The sequence below is a fragment of the Sinohyriopsis cumingii genome, chromosome 3 (assembly GCF_028554795.1).
Source record: "Sinohyriopsis cumingii isolate HCF-2022 chromosome 3, ASM2855479v2, whole genome shotgun sequence".
Taxonomy (NCBI): Eukaryota; Metazoa; Mollusca; class Bivalvia; order Unionida; family Unionidae; genus Sinohyriopsis; species Sinohyriopsis cumingii.
The window spans coordinates 20014310-20037402 of record NC_142963.1 but is presented as its reverse complement, the minus strand read 5'-3'; the positions used below and the strand labels follow the sequence as shown (position 1 = coordinate 20037402).

General features: G+C 34.2%; 1 protein-coding gene across 2 annotated transcripts in view; it reads right to left on the bottom strand.

Annotated features, from left to right (window-relative positions):
• Positions 1–4250: 4250 nt before the first annotated feature.
• The window catches only part of LOC149802507 (sodium/hydrogen exchanger 9B2-like), a 75263-nt gene continuing 56420 nt past the window's right edge, over positions 4251–23093 (bottom strand). The window contains exons 10-12 of one of the 2 annotated variants that reach the window (XM_089951751.1): positions 21104–21327; positions 16670–16711; positions 8709–8835 (exon numbers count right to left, since the gene is read on the bottom strand). In XM_089951751.1, the coding sequence (XP_089807877.1) occupies positions 16672–16711; positions 21104–21327 (264 nt within the window). In that variant the 3' untranslated portion in view covers positions 8709–8835; positions 16670–16671. Of the gene's footprint in view, positions 8836–16669; positions 16712–21103; positions 21328–23093 lie in introns of both variants that reach the window. The other variant, XM_089951750.1, reaches the window with a different exon arrangement.

The window sequence follows — 23093 nt, the reverse complement described above, 5'->3', positions numbered from 1 at the left end:
TATAAACCTGTGGGCCTTGTTATGAGTCTATGCTCTTAAAATAAGTAACAGAAAAGAGTGAAAGGCAACAAGCTTTGTAAATTTCAACAAATAATTTATTTCCAAAGAATACAAAGTGAAAATCAGAAGAAAGAACTTAGTGTGTTGTGAATTAAATCCCAAAATAGTCAAAGAATTAGACACGAGGCCTAATAATTTAAAGTCCTGAATAAAATTCAGTAGAAATCCATAATAAATCCAAACAATGAAGTCGATGATGTGTCTGTGGTAGCTTAGAGAGTGTTGATGTGTCAACAGTCTTTTGCTGAATCCCACTAATATAATTCCAGGTTTGAATTCACTATAAATTCCAGTGAATGTCTCTATCCAAGAATTTTATCAGAGCACTTTTGTCTTTCCAGAGAAAATAATCACCTGAATTCAATAACTGGTCACAACATATAACAACTTCAAAGTGCAAGATCTTGAAGCACAACCGAAAAAAATCCTCTCAGTTACAAGATTACATAGTTCTCTACTTGACCTCAGATCACAATTAACATTTTAAAAAAAAACTATTACCTAATGGAAAATAACATTCTAGAATGATCCTGACATTTACAAAATAAAAACCATAACCTGGATTATGTAAAATACATAAAGGAAATTCCACAACCTAGATCTATATAAAAAAACAAACTTCTATTAGTAATAATACTGATTTTAAACCCATACACACTGAGAATAAATTAGCTATGAATCAGCTGTTTACACATAATAAAATAAAAGTCAATTCAGTTCAGGAAGAAATGAACTCACTTTTGGACACAAAGTCCAACATACAATTATATTACAATAGCATGTAATGAAATAAAATAAACAAAAAATGAAAATTAAATACACATAACAGCCTGCTATGTGTTGCTTGAATACAGATTTGGCACAGAGCTATACCAAATCACTGGAAAATAGTGATGGCAGTCAATTTAAATTCAATTACAATACTACCTTATAGAAAAGAATCATTGAAGCATGGTGTTTAAAGGCTAAGGATGCTGTGGTAAATGAAACTCGCCTGTACGTACCAGAAATGATGAAATTATACATACATAATGAACTTCTTAAGGGCATAAAAACATACACACATAAATATTTTAGCCCAAAACTATCTTGTGAAGTCATATAGGCTACCCATGCAAGTGACAAAGTACTCTTTAAATATGGTTATGCAGATAAACATCACTAAAGTGCTGCCTGCAAGATGCAATTGAGTAAACCACGCTTACTTGTACTTGTCCAACCAGTGGAAGCAATACAGAACTGTACACAAGTGTCTATATTACACAAAAAGATCTTCACAAAAGGGGAACTGAGGCACTGTTATAAATACATACAAAGTAGGTGTGACAATATCCATTTTGAGGCAATTACCTATAGGTACAAATGTCTTGAATAGAAACTCATCAATATCTACCTGTTCGTAATGGAGTTTGTTTTTGGTATTTTTTTAGGCTCCCCGTGGACGTATCTATATGTGTGATAATGACAAAGTGTTTGCAAATTGTAAGGCAGAACTTTGTCGTCATAAGAAGAGAAAAAGTTGTAAATATCGCTGGAGTATCCTTTCCTTAGAAGTAAAAAACTCCTTCAACTTGTAACTAATGGTGTATTTTCCACATAGATTCTAGCTTCTGCAAGGCCTTTCATGATGAAAGTGCGCTTCTTGGCACAAGCAGAAGTAGTAACTGAGAGGTTCTTGGCTTTGCCACCAATCCATATACCTAAGGGGAGATCACTGTACCAACTGCCATCCAGGTCAGCAGACAACTTTTAGCTCCCTTTAGCTAAAAGTAGTGTCTGGGAAGGCTGATATAGCAGTAGTTCTCCTAAGGTATTATGATTGGGTAACATATTTAAAGAAGAAATGGGATAGTTTCATTATTATAAGTTAACGTCATTTATATAAGCATTATCATTTGAGACGATACAATTCAGTTAGAAATCTACAACCAAATACAATGGAAAATGGATTATTTTCAATAACAATAAGCAATCTGGTGCCAATCTGATCAATAAATATAGTGGCTATATTGAAAGTCTTGTTATTGCTACTCCTCCAAAATGTATGGTCACATTGACAAGGGGTTTTCATCAAAAGACTTATTCATGTTTAGCTATTCCTAAATAAAATTTGTACTGATCTGACATTCAACATGGCAACTATCTTGGAAATCTTATCACTACTCTTCCTGAATGGATGGTCATTTTTAAGTGGGACTTTCAGCAAGTAACTTCTCATGATGCATAGTGATTATATAAGAAAATGGTGCCCATCGTACAGTAAAATATGGCTGCAACAGGAACTTAATTTGAAAATCATGGTCTTGCTATAAAACAAATACATCTGCAATCATCTCAATGCGCAGAAGTTAAAGAGAAGAAATGGTCTTATCCTTAATTCCTGAACAAAATTTTCTGCCAGCAGAACATTAGTCCCTTCAGGGGATCCTTGTTTTTCATCCACAAGGTCTCAAATTTCTGTGTGGAAACCACTTTATTATTTGAGTCGGTGACCTGCAGTCACCTTTTGAACCCAAATGAGATTGGGTTCTTCCTTACCACCAAGTGCAATCCATCCATCCACAAAGTTTTGTAACTGAAGAAGGAAGACAAGTCAAACTACTGTGCAGAAACCTGACTGGTGCCAGATGGACAACATAACATAACATAACAATATACTCTGTTTTGTGTCATATGTACAACAAATATGCATACTACAATTCTTTCACTTACTGATTCATTACCAAGTAGCATTTCACAAAGGACAGACCTACTGTGATCCAGCTCTAACAAACCATAATGTGTAATAACAAAAGTTCCTTTAGAAAGCATAAATATTTAAAAGCTTACATTGCAATATTTTCAGTTCTTATATTTCATACACTTAATTATCTGTTAAGTTTACAAAACTTGTTCATTATCAAGTTTTGCTGTTACTTAGTTTAAGACTATAGAGTTGTAATACTATGATCTAAAATATTCAGACAACTATAATTTTTTCCATATTGTTCTGCATAAAAACAAATCAAACCATATAATTCAATGTCGAATATAACTGATCAATATCTCAAGTTTGCTCTAAAACCCTTAACCTTCAGATGAATAGGAAAATCTTTTTTAATGTCACCAACTTCTTGCTGTAAATGCAAATCATGCTATTTAGAAATATGTTAAATCCAAGCAATACTTACTGAGTTATCAAAGTTGAACATTACCATACATTCTCTATATGTTAGTACACTTCATCTAACCTTGTCTAGGCATCATCTCTCAAAGTAACTTCTTTTATGTAACACTTTGCAGCAAACCATGCAAGGCAACTTGTGGCTTGGCTTTATTTAAGGGTAAAATGTTAAGGCAGTGTTAAGTAAGATTGACTAACATAGTGGAAATTATTAATTTCTAAATTATTTGATTCTGGATATACCATTAGAGATAATACTTCAAACAGTACTTTTCAAAATTATAGTTTACTCATATGTAAAACAAATGTCACATCACATATAAATATTTTATGATTCCAGAAGGATCCACAACAAACAGACTGTAAGCTAACTGACAGCTGTTAGTTGGTTCATCAGATTCTTAACTGTCCCTTGTCTCTAATACACTGACACTTTTTCAAGTATAACAAATACACATTCATCTTGATATTTTATTCAAGGACTTTAGAACATATTCAAGGAGTATTTTTGTCATTTTCCAAATGTTACTTTGTTTATCACTGCATATAAGGCAGGGGTGCACAACCCATGGCCCATGGGATGGATCCAGCCCACGAATGTGTTCTGTTAGGCCCTCAGGACAAATAAAAACAACACAGAAATCTGGCCCATGAAAAGTAATTATATTAAAGAAATTAGTGTTTGCGGCCCTCAAGCGGCCTTAGAGAATGTAATCTGGCTCTTAGCCAAAAAGGTTGAGCACCCCTTTTAAAGGGAACCAAATAGAAAAATAAAACATATAATTAATTAGTTTGCCATTACAGCAATGGGATGCAACCTCACCAGGGAAACTATCCATGTTGTCTTCTTGATACACAAAACTTTTATCCCATTTTATTTCTTCATTATTTTTAATTCTAAAAGTGATGTTTTACTCAGTTTTTAGTGCTCTGTATTTCATGGAAAATTCAAAGACTTTGAAGAATAAAACCAACTTTTTTGAGTTCAATGATTTTTCAAGGTAATACAAACTAGACAAAGCAAGTGCATTTTATAAGAAAGCTTTAATTTTAAGAAACCTGACAATGGACATGAGCATGCAAAACATAGTAGATAATTATTCAGCATGGTGTCTAATGACTCAGTACAGACAACACTGATTAGGTAAATTATTCAGTATGGTTTATAATGACTCAGAGTGCAGACAACACTGATTAGGTCAATTAGCATGGTGTCTAATGCCTCAGGGTGCACACAACACTGATTAGGTCACTTATTCAGCATGGTGTCTAAGGACTCGGTGCAGACAACACTGATTAGGTCACTTATTCAGCATGGTGCCTAATGACTCAGAATGCAGACTACACTATGTCAATTAGTCAGCATAGTGTCTAATGACTCAGAGTGGAGACAATACTGAGTTTAGTGATGCTATACTGGTATTACAATTTTTATATTCTAAAATGTAAAAGAAACTCTTAGCAATCCAGACTGCTTGACTGTCACTACATATAATACATAAAAGTCAAAGTTTCAAAACTGATCATTTTAAAACCATTTTACATAAAGTTTAAAATGTCCACAAAGGTTAATAAGAATTCATACAATCATAATAAAAACAGGTAAAAATATCACCATGTGCTCATCCAAGTGAGTTGGCAAGGTTACGTCTGCTCTTGCAAATGGTTCATTATTATCAAATTTAAGAATATATTCATGGCTGAGGTCAAAGGTCAGCATTTTATAATTTTGAACTGTATTCAAACTCAACAGTATTGGGGGGGGGGGAATCTAGTTACCCAAGTTAATAGTGTCCATATGGTAGTTACTACATTTTCAAAGTCAAAGAGTACCCAAGTTAAGAGCATCTATGTGGTTGTAACCACATTTTCAAAGTTAACATTTTTATATGAAAAATGGACATGGTACTAAATAAAACAACCTACTGATGGAGCAGTGATAACCATACCTATTGAGGTAAGTCAAATCCATCGATAAACTGCACAGACCCAGATTTTGTATTGCATAATGTGATGTTAGATCTGGATCTTTGTTGTCCAACTTACAAGCAAGTATATATGGTATGTGATTTAAAGCAATGAATTTTACACTGCATGACTGAACAAAATGTGGCTGAAAAAATAATAAAATTCTGACCATTTGAATCTGTACATGTCAGATCTACATGTCCAACAGGTAGAAGTCTATAGGCATAAGTCTAACACGCAGTGAGAGGTAAATTACAATACTGTTTACTCAAAACAAAAACAAAAATACTTCACAACAGAATAAGCATCAAGATAGTCGTTAAAAGGCTAATGGAGGCCTAAACAAGAATGCCCCTTGCCAGCATAATGCTAAATGTGTTTGTGGACAAACAAGTACATGAAAATTGATCTAAATATAAAACCTGAGTGGACAGAATCAGAAAGACACATAGATGCAAAAGTATAATACAATATGCCCTGCAACATTTGTGATATGGCTTATAAAACATAATATGCAATTACTATGATGCAACACATAGTGATTGACTCAATTTTAAAAAAATAATTTTTTATATTACAAATTTATTTTAATGTCAAACCATTTACATAACAAAACTTTCTATCAAACTGATTTATAAGAACTACATAACAAGTGTGAAATACAGCAAGTATATTCAGATTGATTCTATGAAATACTGTGATACACAAGTAGGTTTCCCATGTATACTGGACAAAAATTTCATAATGTTTTGGAGTTGATCAAGTAAGCTGTTACATTCTGTGACAAAATACCTAGTTCCAGTTTCATACAATGCCTAAGGTTTTCATTAAATTAGAACTGCTATTTAATAAAGTTAAATGATCACATCTGTACTAAATTAAAATAAATAAACTTTCCCCAGCTTAAATTATTTTTAGAATCATTTTGATTAATTTCTGAAGTAACCTTGATTTAAGGAATTTCTTCAATGGCTTTGAAATGTAAAAAGTTATTTTTATGCATAGTTCAGTAGTTGCATAATCATTATTATATATATCTCTACATGTATGTACTCTGGATATTGTGCATAGTATCAGAACTGTATTTATTTCTGGACACTGGATAGAGTAAAAAAACTGCATCTATTTCTGGATACATTAAGGAATATCAAAACTAAATCTCTTGATGAACATTGGAAGAAAGATCAAACCTATTTCTGGATATTGAAAGGAATATCAAAATCTATGGACATCGTGAAGAGTATTAAAACTGGATATTGTAGGAAGTACAAAAATTATCTTATCTCTGAATACTGTAAGAAATATCAAAACTTTATCTCTGAAATCTGGATATTAATATACTAGGATATAATAAATATTTCTCAAGACAATTTCTGGATATTGTAAGGATCATCAAAACTGTATCTCTCTTGATATTGTAAGAAAGGGTTCTAACTGTATCTCTGAATATTTTAAGTAGTATAAAAACTGTATCTATCTCTTGATATTGGAAGTAGTATCAAAACTGTATCTATCTCTTGATATTGGAAGTAGTATCAAAACTGTATCTCTTGATATTGGAAGTAGTATCAAAACTGTATCTATCTCGATATTGGAAGGAGTATCAAAACTGTTTCTATCTTGATATTGGAAGGAGTATCAAAACTGTATCTATCTCTTGATATTGGAAGTAGTATCAAAACTGTATCTATCTCGATATTGGAAGCAGTATCAAAACTGTATCTCTTGATATTGGAAGGAGTATCAAAACTGTATCTATCTCTTGATATTGGAAGGAGTATCAAAACTGTATCTATCTCTTGATATTGGAAGTAGTATCAAAACTGTATCTCTTGATATTGGAAGTAGTATCAAAACTGTATCTATCTCGATATTGGAAGGAGTATCAAAACTGTTTCTATCTTGATATTGGAAGGAGTATCAAAACTGTATCTATCTCTTGATATTGGAAGTAGTATCAAAACTGTATCTATCTCGATATTGGAAGCAGTATCAAAACTGTATCTCTTGATATTGGAAGGAGTATCAAAACTGTATCTATCTCTTGATATTGGAAGGAGTATCAAAACTGTATCTATCTCGATATTTGAAGGAGTATCAAAACTGTATCTATCTCAATACTGGAAGGAGTATCAAAACTGTATCTATCTCTTGATATTGGAAGGAGTATCAAAACTGTATCTATCTCAATACTGGAAGGAGTATCAAAACTGTATCTATCTCTTGATATTGGAAGGAGTATCAAAACTGTATCTATCTCGATATTGGAAGGAGTATCAAAACTGTATCTATCTCTTGATATTGGAAGTAGTATCAAAACTGTATCTCTTGATATTGGAAGTAGTATCAAAACTGTATCTCTTGATATTGGAAGTAGTATCAGAACTGTATCTCTTGATATTGGAAGTAGTATCGAAACTGTATCTATCTCGATATTGGAAGGAGTATCAAAAATGTATCTATCTCTTGATATTGGAAGTAGTATCAAAACTGTATCTCTTGATATTGGAAGTAGTATCAAAACTGTATCTCTTGATATTGGAAGTAGTATCAAAAATGTATCTATCTCTTGATATTGGAAGGAGTATCAAAACTGTATCTATCTCTTGATATTGGAAGGAGTATAAAAAATTTATCTAGTAAAATTATAAGGAGTATCAAAATTGTATCAATTAATGGATACTGAAAGGGGTATCAGAACTGTATTTATCTATGGATATTGTAAAGAGGATCAAAACTCTCTCTCTCTCTCTCTGGATACTGACAGGAGTATCAAAAGCAAGACATGATAAAGTTTATAGAAGAATTCTTTGGGAATCGGAGTGAAACTGGGACCTTACAATTTGAATAAATATTTGTAAGTGTGGGATGGCTTCAGAACACATCTGCACAGTTCAAGTGCTGTCATAGTTATTTGGCTAAATGGGACTACAATTCTGACCTACTAGCATGGCAAGATAATACTAGGAAAATGGTCTAAAATTCAAATTTTTGGGTTACTTACATACAATTTCATTTGCTAATCAATGACCTTTTTAAGTGGCTGGGCTAGTTGGGGAAAGGCATTGTCATCCTCTGGATTATATGTACGAATATTCAAACACACTTGCAATTTGTAATACATCCATCCTATTATTTGAAAGATGACATAATAAACAGAGTTGTCTTTCACAACCATTTGCACTCACTCACAATGTAAAGACAATCTTTGATATCTGCTTATATATATAAATCAGAGGTGGTCTCCTAACAATGTTTATACATCAAAGTAAGAAAATAAAATGTTAAATTGTATATTCCTATTTCAGCTGGGTAAAAAATGTTCAGGATCAAATTTAAGAATATGACTTTCACAGAACAATACAATAACAACTAAATCAAAATGATATAAAACATATCAGATATTTACCAAAACATCTGTGAAAAAAATATTTTTTTCTTCTTGATTCTAGTTTCACAAGTTACTGTGAACTGAAAACTGTATAATATCAGTATATTTGTATGGCAACTAGCTCCTGTATAATATCAGTATATTTGTATGGTGCCATGAAACAGCACACAATTCTAGAAGTTGGCTTACATTCACTACAAGCCGATTTGTAAAGTCTTCAGTTGCATTCTTTTCCATGACGCTGGAAATTAGACTGGAATGAAAAAAATGCATAGATTCATTTTTGTCAAAGCTCTTCATTTTACATCTGTAAATAATTGACAACTATTTCAAAAGATAATTTTAGATTCATGATCTTTATGGAAGATACATATGTGCAATTTTCATGGAGAATTTTAGAAAAAAATACATACAGAATTTTCACTCTGAAACTTACTAGCCCATGTTCTTTAATCAGTATATTTATGGTTGCTACTTCCATGTCATGAATGGGTTTTATTAACATTTTAACAAATTTAGTTTATTAATATTTTAAGTCTTAAGTGGCTAAAACTGCTTCTGTCTGAAATATATGACAATTATATGATCAACATTAGGAACAATATAGCAGACAATATAGAAAAGAAGTTAATACTTCTCTAAGAACAAGCACTTAAAAACATTACTAATACTTGTAAATATTTTAAAAGGTATATTTTTGTTCTGACCTTGAATGTGATGCTATAACATGTTGACCTTGCTAAGTTTATTTTTTAGTCGTAAAGAAGTATTTACCAATATTACTGTTTTATTTTATTTCTGGGAATTTTTTTTCAAAATATATACACTAAATATTGAAACCCAACTATAACACAAAATCAGTTATAGCACAGTTGTGGCATGGCTCATAGAAATTTTATAGCAATTCCACGAACTGCTTGAAGAACTGCAAAGTGTTGATAGAAAAATAAACCTGAGTTTGATTTAATAATTTGTAAAGATAAACTGTATTCCTACTTCTTGCTTATTTTTTTAAAGATGTTAGCTCCTTAAAAAGCTAATGATTGTTAATCCAATTACTACTGAACAATCACAAATAAAGCTACTAAATCTTCCTTGTATTTGCCCTAAGTGCATCCAATTTACAATCATTGCTCAGTCCATGGTAAATAACAGCTGACAGATGTTTGCTCAATTATCTGGCATTCACATTCAAGCATCAAATAATGCAATGGTATTAACAGTTTCCCATCTCAATTTATGAAATTTCAATTCAAATCCAAATTTATAAATCTATTACATTAAGTAACTAATTAGCATAAAATAACAGGCCACCAATGCCTGCTAAATGAACTATAGTACACATCCACAAAACAAGTTTATCACCCAAACTGTCAGAAGCAGTTTAAGTCAACGCCACGACCACCTATACATGGCTTGTGTTTTGAGAAATGCAATTGCTCTTGCGCATCATCACACTCCTTAAATTGCTTTCAGGGGAGTGATCCAGTCTCCCCAATCTTATTGTTCAAAACAAAGATTTCCAGACATTTTCTCTGTGAACTTCTCAATGTTCATCCACGATTTCATGGCAGGTGCCTTTCACAAATATTGATATATTTACAGGTTCCGCCATTTTGATATGACATAATGTGCTGTAAACAATGACGTGCCATAAAATAACTCTCCTCAGCATTACCAGGAAAGTTGTTTGTAGCTCTCCTGCATGTTACAAAGCACAAGATGTCCTGGCTATACACCTTCTCTCTTCATCTTAGTCCCTTTTGTTTTTAGAGTCACTGTAATTCTAAAATGACAGGTAAAGCAGTACTATTGTCAGCCTTCCACTGAACAATTTAATTTGTAGAGGTGGCAGGATTTGCTATTATAATCAAACATGCAAATTCGTGTTTTTGCTATGCAGTAGTGCAAAGTCATAAATTTAAGTTTTGACAAGTACTGGCTTTCCTTTGTCTTTTATACAATCACTCAATAAATTTAATGTTTGCTCCCAACCTTTGGTAGGCAGTCATATACACTTGTTGAACTGTTCATATCCAGTACGTTATGGGGTCAAGACACTTGCTCTTCTGTATGAATTTCAGTTCAAGTATTTTTCAAGCCTAAATACAAGTTCAGTTTTAGAAACTCCCAATGACTGACTGATGCATTTTATTGTTACTCAAGGATAAATCCATTTGGACATGTCATGTAAACTCAAGGATCAATCCATTTGGACATGTCATGTAAACTCAAGGATCAATCCATTTGGACATGTCATGTAAACTCAAGGATCAATCCATTTGGACATGTCATGTAAACTCAAGGATCAATCCATTTGGACATGTCATGTAAACTCAAGGATCAATCCATCTGGACATGTCATGTAAATGTGTTTCTGAAAATACAGGATTTCAGAAGCTAGTGTGAGTTATTAGCACAAAATTAAGTATCTGGATTCAAATGGAATCCAGCATAAAAATTCGAAAAAGTATGCTTCTCTGTGCCAATTTTTGTTGGATTACTATTATAAATACAATGAGATCAGCCTTATACTTCAGTTGCCAATTTTGTTATAAATGTATGTGTATGTACAAATTAATGGTTCTATGCCAAAAGGATAAATAATAAATATGAAATAAATGTTTTAAGTATTTCTCATTTAATTTACACAAAATTGGTAATTATGAAATGAAGTCCATGGTTTTGTTTGCCACACCCAACCCCTGTGTTGCATAACTAAGATGACATTATTTTCTTCTGTTAATTGACTTGGTTGGCTATTGAATGGTATGGTACATGGTAGTTTGTGGATTCTAACATTGTGATACAGAAGTATTTTACTCTACTCTTATTCTTCAGAAAGACCCAATTTTGTAGTCTACATCATGAAGTCTCCATGATAATCCAGGTGGTACAACATGCATCACCAATTATCATGCAAGCACTAGTGACAAGGTAATAGCCAAGTAATTTACACAAACATAAGGGATTATTAGCATCAGGAATAAAATTATAAGCAGATCTAAGAGATGTAATGGGAACCCCAAAACAAGACACAGACTAAAATTTGTGTATAAAACATAGATCTCAGATGTTTTTACTAAATACCACTGGTAGGGATTCAACTCTGATGCTTACTATCTTGTAAAGAACTGCCTTTTATCTCCCAGCAAAACAATCAAGACTTGAAATCCCTCATATCTTTTACATCCATACTTACTATGATGCCAGCCATTGAGCATGGCAAGCTGCACCCATTTACCCTCCCTTCACCTTACCTGAAATTCCTGCCCCCACGAAGACTATAAACACCTCAACCTTTCACATACAAGCAGTCACCAGAAGTGTTCACAAAAAAAGCAGACTTGCAAGCAAGCATATGACAAATCTGCTGTTTATTTTCATCAATCTGAAACCTGTAGGCTGGATATGGCTGAAATTCAGAATTGTTCGAAGAACATTCTTACATGCTTGAACATTACTGGTAAGCAATGTATAATTATTTTTTCTTTCTTTCTGAATGGATCTACTTTCTGCATCCTAAGAAGTGCACATCAACTAGGTATGTATAAGGTACATGAAGGAACTGTGATGGATAAAATTAAATATTGTAATTTAAATGAATTTCATTAGTTTTGCTCTGTGGTGAATCAGTTTTATCACAGAAGTTGCAGGTACAACATAATCTTCTGATAGTTGTCCAATAGTCTATGTGGCGCTCAAATTTCATCATTAAATGTTATGTATATACAGTCCCTTGCTATGAAGTCCCACAATACACAGCTACCCGTACATCAAAGTTATGGTCATGAATCTCATTACTGTGGTCCCTTGCTGTAAAGTCCCAAAATACACAGCTACCCCTCTTGCATCAGCAAAAAGGTCATGAATTCCATTACTGTGGTCCCTTGATATAAAGTCCCACAGTACTTAGCTACCCCTTTAACATCACATATATGGTCATGAACTTCATTACAGTGGTCCTTTGCTACAATGTTCCTCAGTAAACATCTACTGCTCTTGCATCACATATATGGTTAAGGATCCCATTACAGTGACCCCTTGCTATAAATTCCCACAGAAAAGAGACACCCCTCTTACATCATAGATATGACCATAAACCCCATTACAGTGGTTCCTTGCTGTAAAGTACCTCAGTAAACATCTACCACTCTTACATCACAGATATGGTCATGAACTCCATTATAGTGGTCCCTTGCAATAAAGTTTCTTGTATGCAGCCACCTTCTTACATCACATATATGGTCATAAACCCCATTACTATGGTCCCTTGCTATGATGTCCTGCAGTAAACAGTTACCCCTCTTACATCACATATATGGTTAAGGATCCCATTACAGTGGTCCCTTGCTGTAAATTCCCACAGAACACAGACACCCCTCTTACATTATATTTATGATCATGAACCCCATTACAGTGGTCCCTTCCTATAAAGACCCTCAGTAAACAGCTACCCCTCTTACATCATAGATATGGTCATTACAGTGGTCTCTTAATATAAGGTCCCACAGTAAACAGTTATCCCTTTAGCCTCACAGATATGGTCATGAGTCCCATTCCAATGGTCTCTGGCTATGAAGTCTCTCATTAAAGAGTTACCCCTTTTACACCACAGATAGGTCACGGACACCATTACAGTGGTCCCTTGCTAGAAAGTCCCTCAGTAAACAGGTATCCCTTTAGCCTCACAGATATGGTCATGAGTCCCATTCCATTGGTCTCTGGCTATGAAGTCTCTCATTAAAGAGTTACCCCTTTTACACCACAGATAGGTCATGGACCCCATTACAGTGGTCCCTTGCTAGAAAGTCCCTCAGTAAACAGGTATCCCTTTAGCCTCACAGATATGGTCATGAGTCCCATTCCATTGGTCTCTGGCTATGAAGTCTCTCATTAAAGAGTTACCCCTTTTACACCACAGATAGGTCATGGACCCCATTACAGTGGTCCCTTGCTAGAAAGTCCCTCAGTAAACAGGTATCCCTTTAGCCTCACAGATATGGTCATGAGTCCCATTCCATTGGTCTCTGGCTATGAAGTCTCTCATTAAAGAGTTACCCCTTTTACACCACAGATAGGTCACGGACACCATTACAGTGGTCCCTTGCTAGAAAGTCCCTCAGTAAACAGGTATCCCTTTAGCCTCACAGATATGGTCATGAGTCCCATTCCATTGGTCTCTGGCTATGAAGTCTCTCATTAAAGAGTTACCCCTTTTACACCACAGATAGGTCATGGACCCCATTACAGTGGTCCCTTGCTAGAAAGTCCCTCAGTAAACAGGTATCCCTTTAGCCTCACAGATATGGTCATGAGTCCCATTCCATTGGTCTCTGGCTATGAAGTCTCTCATTAAAGAGTTACCCCTTTTACACCACAGATAGGTCATGGACCCCATTACAGTGGTCCCTTGCTAGAAAGTCCCTCAGTAAACAGGTATCCCTTTAGCCTCACAGATATGGTCATGAGTCCCATTCCATTGGTCTCTGGCTATGAAGTCTCTCATTAAAGAGTTACCCCTTTTACACCACAGATAGATCATGGACCCCATTACAGTGGTCCCTTGCTAGAAAGTCCCTCAGTAAACAGGTATCCCTTTAGCCTCACAGATATGGTCATGAGTCCCATTCCAATGGTCTCTGGCTATGAAGTCTCTCATTAAAGAGTTACCCCTTTTACACCACAGATAGGTCACGGACACCATTACAGTGGTCCCTTGCTAGAAAGTCCCTCAGTAAACAGGTATCCCTTTAGCCTCACAGATATGGTCATGAGTCCCATTCCACTGGTCTCTGGCTATGAAGTCTCTCATTAAAGAGTTACCCCTTTTACACCACAGATAGGTCACGGACACCATTACAGTGGTCCCTTGCTAGAAAGTCCCTCAGTAAACAGGTATCCCTTTAGCCTCACAGATATGGTCATGAGTCCCATTCCATTGGTCTCTGGCTATGAAGTCTCTCATTAAAGAGTTACCCCTTTTACACCACAGATAGGTCATGGACCCCATTACAGTGGTCCCTTGCTAGAAAGTCCCTCAGTAAACAGGTATCCCTTTAGCCTCACAGACATGGTCATGAGTCCCATTCCATTGGTCTCTGGCTATGAAGTCTCTCATTAAAGAGTTACCCCTTTTACACCACAGATAGGTCATGGACCCCATTACAGTGGTCCCTTGCTAGAAAGTCCCTCAGTAAACAGGTATCCCTTTAGCCTCACAGATATGGTCATGAGTCCCATTCCATTGGTCTCTGGCTATGAAGTCTCTCATTAAAGAGTTACCCCTTTTACACCACAGATAGGTCACGGACACCATTACAGTGGTCCCTTGCTAGAAAGTCCCTCAGTAAACAGGTATCCCTTTAGCCTCACAGATATGGTCATGAGTCCCATTCCATTGGTCTCTGGCTATGAAGTCTCTCATTAAAGAGTTACCCCTTTTACACCACAGATAGGTCATGGACCCCATTACAGTGGTCCCTTGCTAGAAAGTCCCTCAGTAAACAGGTATCCCTTTAGCATCACAGATATGGTCATGAGTCCCATTCCATTGGTCTCTGGCTATGAAGTCTCTCATTAAAGAGTTACCCCTTTTACACCACAGATAGGTCATGGACCCCATTACAGTGGTCCCTTGCTAGAAAGTCCCTCAGTAAACAGGTATCCCTTTAGCATCACAGATAGGTCATGGACCCCATTACAGTGGTCCCTTGCTAGAAAGTCCCTCAGTAAACAATTATCCCTTTAGCCTCACAGATATGGTCATGGATCCTTTTCATTTAAATATCTTAAAAAAGTGGTTCTTGAATTATTTCTATTCATTATAGTTCTGAGCTAGTTACAACCAATAATAATACTATTTTATATGATTAAATATACTATTTTTTTTTGTTTTTATACACTTATATGACAAAGTCTTATTAGAACATCCCTTGGTATAAAGTTTCCTCAGTTTCAAAGCAGGTTCTTTTTAGGAATCTCATGATCAGCATTATAAAGAGGGATCTCAGCTCTTAAAGGGTTCTGACAAATTAGCATATCGCGTTAGTGTATTTTGTGTATCAACTAAATACAAAACAATACAGTCCCAGATCTTCAGTGTATTCATCCTAATAATTACTTAAATCCATTAACTGAGAATTAGATCTGCCAGTGCACTATGTAACAGCAGATCTAATTCTATGTTGTTTGCATTGTAAAGGTAAATGGTGTAAAGGATCTGGGTATTAAACATAGAACTTAATAGGAGCAAAGCCACTGACTGAATACCAACTGTGACAGCAAAGTACCATAGTTGACAAACACTTAGTATTACCTTTACTGGATCTAGGGACACCAATTTGCCAAGCTAGTGTGATATTAATATGTTATCCACTTTCTTCCTACCTTATATGACCTCCCTATTTCATCTACATAAGTCTCAATCAATCATCTATCAATATTCTACACCACTGTTTATGTCCTGCTTTATGTTCTATCATTAAATTCTAGACCTGAGACCTCTGGAAGTACTGTATAAACGTTGTAGAAAATTTATATACAATCAAATTTAACCAAAACAAAGGTTTTATATTTTATGAGATAAGGAGATGAGGTATAATCACAGCAAAACAAAAATATGGCAGAAGTCTGATAATAATGGAAGAATAGAAGACAAATGCAATAAAATTACAGAACAAAGTTTTTCATATCTAGATGAAATGTCAAGGGAAAGGGGCATGAAATGAAGGAAAAGAACCAAAACATCTAGTAAAACTAAAAATGCAACCAACAATAAAAACTAAGCTGTTCAACATTAATACATGATATTTACCTTCTTTTGCCCTGAATCCTATTTTACTTTCTTTTGAATAATACTGACACATTCGTTAAGTGAAATTCAATGAGAACAGCTTCTGAGACAGGGTGGCTAATAAGGCCAGAATAAAACAAATGTTTTCATCTGTCTAAAACAAGACTTTAGCCCACATGGAAGAAGTTATGGACAGCATCAGGCTGGAGTTGAACAGCTTAATTAATTTGAAAAGCAGTGGTCACTACCCATAATGAGCATGCCAACTATAGACAAAATAGTACAATCTTACTGTCACTGCTCATCTAAAACCGCTCTTTCCTTTAGTAAAAACCTGTGTAATGAGACACAAAAATTGAAATTAAAGCATTACAAAGAAAATCTGAAAAATATGTTACAAATCTTAATTTTGCATAAATGCTATCTATTCCACGATTTACCCACATGTTGAAATGTACAATGTAGTAATACTAAGTAAAATCTATTACTGTGCAGGACACTATATTTGCTCATGAATAATGGTAGTCAACTGCAATGAGCATCGCCCCAGATCTGCCATTGCACATATACTTGCTGATCATGATCTTTGCTGTTTGTTTTATATATCACATAGCAAAAACATGAAATTCTGATCTGCCAGCATAATTCTTGATAGCAGATTCCAGTAACTCCTATTTGCTGCTGGGTGAACATTGTACATTTGTAAATGTAGTAAAGTGTCAAAATATAACTTCATTCTAATGAGCTTATCTACCATAATACATAAGAATAAATATTCACTGAATTAATTCCTATTTCAAAACAGATGCTTGATAAGACCAGCTGAACCATTTTACAACATTGTAGCAAACATTTTTATATCATCTCAAATGACATGCACATTCCCCATTTTCTGCCAAATTTATTAAGCTGACCCCAGGCTATTCATGGAGTAAATACTGTCACATAAAATATCTCCATAACAACAAATTCAACTACATGATATATTCATATCTGGTTACAATGTAAATATAACAGCTCAGGCAATTATTCATGGCAACCAATAAAACAGCTCATGCAATTATGCATGGCAACCAATAAAACTCGAGGCAATTATGCATGGCAACCAATAAAACCTCAGATCAAGCTCCTATGCATGACTGCCAATAAAATATTTTATCCAATTTTAACAGCTTTTGCAGGAGTCTAACAAAACTTTTACATAAAAAGTTACAGGCATGGTATTTACAAATTATAAGGGAAGAGACAATGCAGAAAAAGGAATTTTGTATCTCTATGCAACATATTCCTTAGTTTGTACAATGGAAAAGTACTAGTAGACGATGTGCACTGAAGCCATCATTGATAAAAAGCCTCAGTATCTTGGCTGGAAAATATCACCAACTGCTGAGAAACAGCATTTAACTGAGCCACTGAAATTTTAGTTACTGTTTTAATCTATGATATAATACATTGGTAGGTGTAGAAGCAAAAATCTCCAGGGAAATGCTTCTAGAAGTCAAATGAACATCATATGCTTCTTACAATAAAATATTTTAGTAGTTTTAATAAAATATTTCAAACAAATACTTAAATCCAAGCAGAATAAAAGAAATACCCAACATGGAATTTAATATGATACTTTACATTGTTGCCAAACGAATTAATGGTCATTAACTGCATAGACAAACATTTGGTCCCTGGACTTTCTAGTACTTTAAGACAATGTTGACTATTAGTACAATTTTAGGCATGTGTGAATTGAATTCAGTTTCTTGTAGGTGGAAATAAACAATGCAGCAGATGCATATTAAAACCCATTTCCAAAGGCACATCAGTACAATCACCTTAACTGGCTTTAAATAATTAAAACAATGTGAGATTTTCATTGTGTGAAATATTTGTTTATTTTTTAAAAATAAACAAAGTGACTGGTGTTCCAAGTCCTTCTTTGAAATGATATCCTTGTTAGGATTGAAAAATGTTCTGCAATAAATATAATATATTTAAACATTCTAATCTTTAAATCCATTTTTTTAAAAGCTATTATCAGACATATTTTTCTTTCAGTGCCATTTCTGTTTAAATGAAGTAAAAACATACACCATTAAGGTGCTGTCACCTTTTACCATATATACTCAGGTCTAAATGTAAACAACATAGCCCTGATCTACCATTGTACCATACATACTCAGGTCTAAATGTAAACAACATAGCCCTGATCTACCATTGTACCATACATACTCAGGTCTAAATGTAAACAACATAGCCCTGATCTACCATTGTAAAAGGTGCTGGTAGATCAGGTTCAGATTATTTTGTTTGTACTACTGATCAACCCTAATGAGCTATATAAACCCAGATCTTCCAATGCATTATGTGACTAAATATCAGGGTCTAAATAATTTGTAGTTGGACCTGATGTATGCAAGTATATACCACTTGTGCCTCTTGCTTTCATAAGGCTTTTAATCCAATTTTCTGAGGTAAAATCAACATATATTTAGGGCAAAAATCTACTTGATCATAAGCTGTTTCTTTCTGTTATTCCAATTAACCAGTATTATAATACAGTTATAATGTCATATTAAGAAATAATGTAGTATTGTGCTGCAATAATATCATTTAAAAATGCAACAAACTGCATAGAAATCTGATCCATCACAGCTGTGTGCAAATATCAAGCATCTTGCTAACCAGGAACATTGCACATTACATCCTGTGAAAAAAGGCAGTATTTCAATACAGACTTTTTTATTATTACCATTTCATGCCATGACTGGATGGACTGTTTTTTTTTCTCCCATTTCTTTCTTAATGTTTTTGTTTTTTACCATTGTTTTTGTTCTTGGTTTTTTTCTCAATAGTCCCATAGTGTAGCCAAAAGAAAAATTACACTAGTCCTCCACATTATTATCAGTTGTAAGAGACTGGACTTGTATTGGTGTTGAACCCTAATGGTGGTTGTATTTGATAAAGATATACATGCCAACCCTGAGAGAGGTATAAACATAATTTTTGCAAATATGAGTTGCAAAAACGATCATATTCTGAGCAAAAAAGTGTAATCTATATATTACTTGCCATAATTATAGTACACTGAAGGAAAATGTACATTCATTTTTGCTAGTAACCTGGATCTGCAGATCAAAATATATGTCAACCCATACAAGACTGTTTCGCTTAACATCTGGCACCATTTTTTTAAAAAGTAAAGACTGGTCCACTAACTTGATTAAGAATATAATATACATGCAAAGTAAAGTTTCAAATTAAGGAAACCATCTATTTTCTTGGAAATGAGTCGTATACAGTTGCTATAAATAGCAAATTAGGAAACTACATCTAGGCCTAGGATGGACAAATTAACTCTTGTGCTATTCTTATGCAGCAGTCTTTCTTTTTAGAATATTCTCAAATTTATATGATGAGTGGAATTAATGAGATGATAATAAAAATGACAAGTGCAACTTTTTATTTCTTTCTTTTTATTTTTTTATGTATTGGGAAAACATAATTTATATAAAGGTGAGAGTAAGATGTAATTAGGTGATAAAAGCCAAATATTTATACCAAAAGCATAATGGTTGACATGTATAACAGCCATTTATGTTGGGATGTATTCATTCAAATTAGGTTGATTTTCTTTCTGTGGTTTTTCTTAAGCTGTATAAAATTTTCAAAAGTTTGAAGCCATGTATGCCAGAAATGCTTCCAATAAAATCGGGTCAAAATTGTGCTTGATGATTTTTCTTAAGTTTTTCTATTTTTAGTTATGGTAGTCACAAATGATGGCAAATCAACATTTTATCTAAAAGCTCTTTATGCCAATGTGATTCCAACATTCAAAACAATGGTCACATTCTGTTCAGCAGTATTTTTATGAAAAGTAATTTTTAAGTTTTTCAGTTTTTATGAGTGGTGGACACGGTGGATTGGCCTCGTTGTTACAGACTGAAAGTACTTCATGCCTGAAAGCTCTTTGTTAAATTTGGCTGAAATTGGTATGGTGGTTTAGAGAAGACCTTTACAACAGCAAAATTAATGCTGATGATGAATGACACCGGGCCATACCATACATTTACTTGGCCTTACAGATCAAGCCGAAAAAAAAACACATGAAAAAGTTTAAATCATCAGGCACCGCAATACCATAGGAAGATGCATCTGAGTCTGATTATGCAATAATAAAACACATAAAAATACAAAATGCTCCCTTCACCTTTCACAATGGAAGCGTAATCAAGACTACAACAAAATAGTGAAACACTGGACTTCAAACCTGAATAACTCTGTGGTGATTGGATAGAACTTACTAATTCATGTCTGAGATGCAATGAACTGAAAACAGTTTAGGTTTGTACATATCATACAATCTGTCCACTGACCAACGTCTTCACTCTCCACTTGAAATCATGGCAGAATGAACAAATTGTCCCAGACTTGTTGGTATCAAATGTGTTGACAGATCTGGGTCTTCAATCTCCACTGGATATAATGACTAGAATGAATAGAGTAGACCCTAATCTGCCAGCACAATATATGGCTCACATGTTTCACTGTATTATGGAATAATGATTTTCGTCAACTTAAAACTTACTTAATAAAGATTTAAAGTTTAAAAATAAAATTATTGAAGAGTTATTTACTGCAATGCTAAACTTCACATCATAAAGCTGCATTCCAGATTTCTCTTGCTTCATACCAGCATCTGATGTTTACACCCAATGTCTCAGCAAGTACATACCCTCTTTCTTCATCCACAGATTCTTGTAACCTGGGAGGTTCTGTCATCTTGGTTTCTGTTTTATGCAGTAATCGTGGCCCTAATATTGAAATTACAGCAGCACCTATCGGAGCTGTAACTAAAATACTTAGCACAGCTATTGTCAATATTTGTCTGCCATACACAGTCTCTTCTGATCTTTTGAACTCAATAGCCTTGTCATATGCAAGTGCACCTATGGCAGCCTGAAAGAAACAAGATGTATTTGGCATCAGAAATGACAAACAATTTATTCTCCTACATCTATATACAGTAATCACAGTGGGACCTGAAGGTAAGTAAACTTTAAAAACTGATGTTTTGCCTGAATCAGTACTCAAAGACTGTAACTCTGCAGCAAATATACCATGTTTATTTATTCACCCTCACCGTCTTCCACCATTTCATCTTCCTGCTTTGTTCGACTGCTATCTGAAGTATTAACCTCAAACAGTGTAAAAAGAGTTGTGCAATATTATGCCAGGCATACTGGAATATAATCACATAAGTCCTACATTGACATAATCACATAAGTCCTACACAGACATAATCACATAAGTCCTACATAGATATAATCACATAAGTCCTACATTGACATAATCACATAACCTCTATGCGACAACTATAGTACATATATATACATAATACAAATAACACTATGTGTTAACTACAGTACATACTCATACATAATACACTTGACCCCTATATGATAACTACAATATATACTCATACATAATACACATAACCACTATGTAACAACTACAGTACATACTCATACATAATACACATAACCACTATGTAACAACTACAGTACATACTCATACATAATACACATAACCACTATGTAACAACTACAGTACATACTCATACATAATACACATAACCACTATGTAACAACTACAGTACATACTCATACATAATACACGTAACCACTATGTAACAACTACAGTACATACTCATACATAATACACATAACCACTATGTAACAACTACAGTACATACTCATACATAATACACATAACAACTATGTAACAACTACAGTACATACTCATACATAATACATATAACCACTATGTGAGCGTGTGTGATTTGGATTTTTAACACAGCTTTAACAATGTTTCAGTCATATCACTATGATGTCTGCAGTGTACCAGTTTATAGTGATGTCTAGCACTGAGGCATCATGCCACAGACATGTGGCATGATGTCCCACCCAGTCACATTATCCTGACACCAGGCCAACCAGTCCTAACACTAACCTCATAATGCTGAGCGCCAAGCAAGGCAGCTGTTAGTACCATTTTTGCAAGTCTTTGGTATGACTTGGCCGGGGATCGAACCCACAAACTCCTGCATCCGTGGCAAACACTCTAACCACTAGGCCACCAGATCGGTACTACTGTGTGATAACTATAGTACATACTCGTACATAATACACATAACCACTATGTGATAACTATAGTTCATACTCATACATAATACACATAACCACTATGTGATAACTACAGTACATACTCATATATAATACACATAACAACTATGTAACAACTACAGTACATACTCATACATAATACACATAACCACTATGTAATAACTACAGTACATACTCATACATAATACACATAACCACTATGTGATAACTACAGTACATACTCATACATAATACACATAACAACTATGTAACAACTATAGTTCATACTCATACATAATACACATAACCACTATGTGATAACTACAGTACATACTCATATATAATACACATAACAACTATGTAACAACTACAGTACATACTCATACATAATACACATAACCACTATGTGATAACTACAGTACATACTCATACATAATACACATAACCACTATGTGATAACTACAGTACATACTCATATATAATACACATAACAACTACAGTACATACTCATACATAATATACATAACCACTATGTAATAACTACAGTATGTAACAACTACA